Source organism: Coenobita brevimanus, chromosome 65 (genome assembly GCF_032717465.1).
Source record: "Coenobita brevimanus isolate Jiangsu-jjx chromosome 65, ASM3271746v2, whole genome shotgun sequence".
NCBI classification, from domain to species: Eukaryota; Metazoa; Arthropoda; class Malacostraca; order Decapoda; family Coenobitidae; genus Coenobita; species Coenobita brevimanus.
In genome coordinates this window covers 19,774,352-19,781,468 of record NC_137018.1, presented here as the reverse complement: position 1 = coordinate 19,781,468, position 7,117 = coordinate 19,774,352, and the positions used below count along the sequence as shown (strand labels likewise).

Here is a 7,117-nt window from a genome sequence, read left to right as displayed (position 1 = left end):
TGCTTAGTCCCACTTTATTTAGTATTATGATCAATGATATTCTGTTATCAGCTCCCATCCCGAGGAATCTTAAATACTCGCTTTACGCTGACGATTGCGCAATATGGCACTCCTCCCGTAATGCACAATTTTCAGCTGGGCGGATTCAAGCAGCCCTTGACTCCGTCCACCAATGGGCCTTGCAGTAGGGAGTTAAGTTTTCCGTCCCTAAGTGTGCCGCTGTAGTTTTCATTAATTGTAACATACCTAATTTTTGCTTCAAATTGGATAATCAGGCGATACCTTTTCAAAATACTATAAAGTTTTTAGGAATATATTGTGATCACAGATTGAATTTTAAACTTCATGTTAATAACTTGTTTGCTCATTGTGACAAATCATTAAATGTTCTCAAGTACCTAGCAGGTACTACATGCGGTGCCGACAGAAAATCTTTATTAATGGTGTATAAATCCCTTATTAGATCCAAGCTAGACTATGGCGCACAGGTGTATGGCTCGGCATCCAATGCCACACTGAGGAGGTTGGATGTGTTGCAGAATAAATGTTTGCAAATGTATCTTGGAGCCGTCCGGTGTACATGTTTAGCTTGAATGGAAGTGGAGGTGAATGTGCCTCCCCTCCATATTCATTGAAACCACCTGGCATTATCCTATGGGGTAAGGACAACTAGAAAAAACAATATCGGCAACATGGCCTGTACCCCCTGCATTAATATCAACATCTTCTGTGGGGGGGGGTGTCGACCACTTGCTGTTTACCTCCACTTACTTACGCAGGAGCTTGGTGAGGACCTCAGTGACTGTGACAAGTTGGTGACTAAAAATATAGCGCAGTGGAAGCCACCCGGCTTTACTGTTGATGTGTCGTAGCTCCCAGCACCAAAGACCACGGCGCCAGAGGCGAAGGTCCACCACTTGTTTTGTTACATCATCATTCATTACTTGGGGTCCCACCAACTGCACACCGATGGCTCCAAGTCAAGTGAATGTGTAGGTGCTAGTGTGTGGTCGACTGCATGTGCCCTCAGGTATCGGTTGCCGACTCGTACATCTGTGTTTACCTCCGAACTTTTTACAATTGACAAAGCCATAGACTATGCTCTAAATTCTTGGCATGGTTTATTTGTCATATTTTCAGATTCAAAATCAGCCCTTCAGGCAAATGCATCTTGCACTACGGACTCACGCGAGATCCAGGGCGGCATCGTTAATAAATTGCGCTCATGCATCAAGTCGTTCACGCTGATCTGGGTGTCTGGTCATTGTCGTATCTACGGTAATTTGCAGGCTGACTTACCTGCAAAGTCGGCTGTAGGGCTCGAGGAGACTTGGGGCGTTCCTTGTGATCTACGGTCGAGTCTCTGTCAAGGAAAGAAATCAATAAATCTTCTGTGGCAAGGTCAGTGGACCAGACTAAATATTCCGACATGTAAGCCATACCTGGGCGACTGGGATACTGCCAACCGACCCAGTCGCCTTGAAGAAAAAGTGTTGGCGAGATTATGGCATATTGCCACCATCATAACACACATGAAAACATATATGGAATGACGATTCCAGCCGCACTGTGACATCTGTGATGCTGTGTTATCTATCAGTCATATCATCCTGTGCTGTCGGCGATTTATTCGTGAACGAGCTTCAGTTATAAATTACTGCGGTGCAGCAGACGTCCCCTTCACCCTTTCCACCATCCTGGGTGATGGGGATATTGTTATGACTGATAAATTGATGGCTTTCTTGACAGAGACCGGACTGATCAGAGTGATGTGACTTTTCTACTATATGGTTATGGTTTCTATCGAATGTATATATGTATATATTGTACCGTTAATTAGGGTTGACAGCTGACGTATTTGAATAGTTCCTGCTTCCGACTGATCTATTTTTGATATTTCTAATATTTCCTTTGCCTCTTCATTGCTATAGCTACTTGTTGATTCATACTCTTGGACTACCTTTAATTTGTATCTATCATGACCACAGCTACTCTTTCATTTATTCTGACATATTCTGCAATTTTTTTTTTTAAGATGCCTGGTAATTAGGAATGCTACTCCATTCTCTTTCATACAACCCTCAGATTTGCCTCTTCATTATAATACATGTCCTCTGTTTAATACTTTCTGCTCTTCACCTGATCTAATTTCACAAAGTCCCATCTGACAGTGCATATTTCTTCAAGCAATACCAATAGGTCACCTTCCGTTTTCATAGTCCCTACAGTGTAAGTGCAGATATTCATTAACCCTTAGTGGCCTAGTCCTTTACTCAAGAGATTCTCACTACTCCCTGCTCCAGAGCTATTCTGATCACCACCGTAACCACTAGTTCTCTTGCTGCCAGGTACTGGGGCCTTTTTTTTTTTTTTTTATGTGCTCGACTCTGGGCATAGCCTTCACAGCCTGCTCCCAAGGCCCAGTAGTCCTCCTACATATCATACACCTCTACAGTACATGTCACCACTTTAACGCTAACACCCACTGTCCATATTGAATACATGCTAAGGCTGTCTCATACTGGACTGGTGTATTGCTATTAGCAGGGGTATTTTTACAACATGGCGGGTCTTCTGGTAGATCTTTGACTCAAATGGAGTGAGTGCTTTTAGTTTGTCAGCTGCTACCATACTCTTCTAGCATGGATTGCACCCATCTAGGCTGGCCCTGCTAGGTCCAAGCAGTACTTCTGTTCCCCAGTATTTGGTAGCACTCCCCTAGTAGGCTCACCTCCACCCCTGAAGGGGGATGAAGTATGATGTGGCCTGCCAGACCTTCTCCGTGTCTCCCCTGTCCCTACCTTTAAAAAACCATCACCACATTTCCCGGCCGGGCTCTGGCTCAGTAAGGTCTCAGATGTGGTGGTGGTGGGGGGGGGGTGAGGTGGCCGTCCATCCTCCTCTGTGCCTTCCTTGTCCCTACCCCAAAAGGGCCATCATCAACTGGGGCTCCGCTCATGAGGGTCTCGGAGAAGGTGGGGGATGAGGTGGCGCTGCCGTCCTCCCCAGTGCCCTCTCCTCCCTCAGGACCCTTTCACACGAGTGTTTTTTGATGCGCAGTATTTTTTGTGCGTTCGGACGTGCGTTTTTTTGTCACCCTCTTCACACAAGCGTTGTTTGTTGGCAGCAGTATTGTGCTGTGGTAGTGTGCCGGCATGTTTTCATGATGAAGGACGTGAGGAAGAGCTGTGCATGGTTATCTAGTGACTGAGGTCTTTAAAAAATGTAAATGGTGGATCCATCCCTTTATTTTATTTTCGTAATCCTCTGTGGAAGAATCCCGTAATGAAGGCCTCTTCTCAGTTTCTAAAACGTGAATCAGTACTTCTGTATCGTGATAGCGTGACATCACCCCTTCTTCTGCAGTATGTGAGCCATCAGAGTCATTAAAACACACACACACACACACAGATAGATAGATACGTAGATAGATAGACAGACAGTTTATTGACCACAGCTTACAAATGTGTAATACATAGATCAAAATGAAAAGTAAGACATATAGTGTAATTACAGAAGGATCACCCACAAGAGAAAGAACAAATTGTAGTCCAAAATTAAATTTTCATAAACTAATAAACACAAATCAAGTAAACAGGAAGACAAGCACTGATTTCCAACATGATAAACACACACACACACACACACACACACACACACACACACACACTGGTACAGAAGAGGAAGAAATAAGAAACAAGATCTCGAGAGACAAAAAGGAGATGGCAAATGTAATGAGCATATTGAAGGAAGTATCAGAGGAAATCTGAATTAAAGACATAGAGGAACACAAAAGGGAATGGAAATACGAGAGAAATAAGTCAAGGCCTCTAAAGGTAACCTTCCAGAGTGTAAACACTGTGGAGAAGATACAAAAAAATGCAAAGAAACTCATGGAAAAAGAGGATTTCAAAAATGTGTGGATAAAAAAATGTCTAACTCAAGAAGAGCTGGAATTACTAAAAGAAATGAGGAAGCAAAAACAAAGAACAAGGGAAGATCAGAGGAGGAGAATACTTTTTTTTTTTTTTTTTACAAAGTAATTGGATTGCAGGTTCGAAAGTGATACATAAACAGGAAGGAATAAAAAGGAGGAAGGTAGTAAAACCAAGTCATGAGAAGTATGTAAATAAGATGGTTAAGTTGATGTATTCAAATGTGGATGGAATCGTATCTAAATTATTAGAGATGAATGATTCTATCAGAGAAAATGAACCACATATAATATGTCTAACTGAAACAAAATTAACACCAAGGATATCAAATGACATCCTAAACTTAGAGGAATACAATATATGGAGAAGAGATAGGAACTTAAAAAAAGGAGAAGAAATTATAATATTAACAAAGAAAAATCTAAAAGTCAAAGAGATAGAACTAGATACACCCTCACAAGTAAAACTGACTGCAGTAGAGATCAATACATCTGAAGGGAAAGTGATTGTAGCCAATTTGTACATGCCACCCAGATCAAATACACGGGAAAAAGGCGAATATGAGGATCTGGCAGAGAGTACAATTCAGAGTTTAAGAGCATTGCTACATAGAATGGAAGAGAAATCGGAAATAATTATACCAACGGGAGATTTTAATACAAATATAAATTGGAATATTCTAGATACAATAAACCAAGAAAGCTGTTGGGACCAAAAGCTCCTGGATCTCGTGCAGGAGTTTTTCCTAACGCAACATGTAAGGGAATGCACCAGAAAAAGAGGACTCGATGTATCCACAGTGCTAGATCTTATATTTACTAGGCAAGAAAACGATATTGACAATTTAATGTATCACCCTCCATTTGGCAAAAGCCACCATGCAGTACTAAACTGCCACTTCAGGATTGCATATGACATAGTTAACAGCAATGAAAGATACAAAAAGAGCCTAAATTATAAAAAGGGAAACTACCATGACCTAAAGAAGTACTTCTTAGAAACTGATTGGGAAAAGGAGCTTAGAGGACAAGATTTAAATGCTATATATAAAAAATTCTGTGAACTTTATGAAGTAGGAGTCCAGAAGTACATTCCACAGCACAAAGAAGCAGAAAAGAAAATAAAGAAATGGTTCATTAGAGAATGTAAAAAATAAAAAGAAAAAAGATATTTGTTGTGGAACAGATACAGAAGACACAATAGTGAAAGGGCATATAACATATAAATAGGCAATAAACGATTATACAAGAATAAGGAGGGAAGGCGAAAAACAGTTTGAGGAGGATATCATAAACAAAAGTAATGATAAACCGAAGCTATTTTACAGTTACATCAGAAGCAAAACCAAAGTAAAAGATAAAGTACAATCCATTACGGATAAAGGGATCACCTATACACAAGAGAAAGATATTTGTGAAACACTAAACAAGAATTTCCAGTCAGTTTTTACAGAAAAAAATACTTTTGAGAGGGATGATATGGAACATGCATGCCCACACATATTACCAGATATACAAATATCAGAAAAAGAAATACAGGAGGAGCTAAGTATTAGACAAGGGAAAAGCAAATGGTCCTAATGAAATTTCATGTTGGGTGCTACATGAATGTGGAAAGGAGTTAAGTAAACCATTATTTTTAATTTTCAAGGAATCCTCGGGACAAGGTAAACTACTTGATATTTGGAAGAAAGAATACATTGTTTCCTTATTCAAGAAAGGAAATAGACAAAATCCACTCAACTACCGACCAGTATCACTAACCAGTGTTGTAAGCAAGGTATTATAAAAGCTGATAAGAAAAGCTTAGGTAAATCATCTAGAAGAACACAATATGATAACAGAAAGGCAGTTTGGTTTCAGAAAAGGAAAATCTTTTGTTACTAATCTGTTGAGCTACCATGACTGAGTAACAGAAACATTGCAGAAAAGAGAAGGATGGGTGGACAGTATCTATTTAGAGCTTAAGAAAGCATTTGACAGTGTACCGCACCAAAGGCTTTTATGGAAACTGTACCATCAAGGAGGAATCCGAGGCAAACTGTATTGTTGGATGCAAGATTTTCTCAAAAAAAGAGAAATGAGAACAGTACTAAGGGGAAATTACTCATCATGGAGAGAAGTGACTAGCGGAATTCCACAGGGCTCAGTGCTGGAACCAGTCATGTTTTTAGTATATATAAGTGATAAAGATAGCAACGCTTGGAATGAAAGCTATCTAAATGTGTTTGCCAATGATGCAAAAATACAAAGGTCAATTACTAATGTAGACTTTTGTAAAGAGCTACAAGAAGAATTAAATAAACTTCATGAATGGAGCAATACATGGCAAATGGAATTCAGTGTGGACAGGTGCCATGTAATCAAGTTTGGTAAAAGTGGAAAAAGACCTGATTGGGATTATAAGTTAGGAAATAAAACCCTACACACAACAGAAAGAGAGAAGGACCAATGTGAGATTATTAATAACAGACTATCTCCGGCTGACCACATCAGTGAGAAGGTACGGAACATGTATACACTGCTTGCAAATATGAGAATAGCATTCACATACATAAATGAAGACATGCCAAGAAAGATAATAACATTCATCAGACCAACCCTGGAGTATACATCAGAAGTCTGGAGTCTTAATCTCAAAAAACAAATAGATAAGATTGAAAAAGTTCAAAGGGCTGCTACAAGATGGGTACCAAGCTTAAGGGATCTAAGCTACGAAGAAAGACTAGAAAAACTGAATCTGCCTACACTACAGGAGAGAAGGAAATGAGGAGACATGATTATGATATATAAATGCATATCAGGGAAGGAGAAAATAGACATAATTGATTTCATAACCTATGGGGATACATCAGCAAGAGGACACTGCAAAAGACTGCATAAAAAGTGAGGAGATAAAGACGTAATGAAATTCTGTCTCCCAAATAGAGTATTTGATCAGTGCAATGCACTATCGAATGAAATAGTGTGTGCCAATACAATTAATAAAATTAAGGATATGTACGATAAAAATGGTTTAAGACACGGGACAGTACGAGCTTGACTCATTCCTATAAAGATACAATTAGGTAAGAACACACACACACACACACACACACACACACACACACACACACACACACACACACACACACACACACACACACACACACACCGCTCGCTGGTGCAGTGGTAACATTCTCG

At 39.9% G+C, this 7,117-nt stretch overlaps 1 protein-coding gene across 1 annotated transcript in view; it reads left to right on the top strand.

Annotated features, from left to right (window-relative positions):
* The first annotated feature begins 692 nt into the window (after positions 1-692).
* LOC145404943 (sphingomyelin phosphodiesterase-like) overlaps positions 693-7,117 on the top strand; it is a 102,303-nt gene continuing 95,878 nt past the window's right edge. The window contains exon 1 of the mRNA XM_080276447.1: positions 693-811. Within this exon, the coding sequence (XP_080132573.1) occupies positions 693-811 (119 nt within the window). The remainder of the gene's footprint in view (positions 812-7,117) is intronic.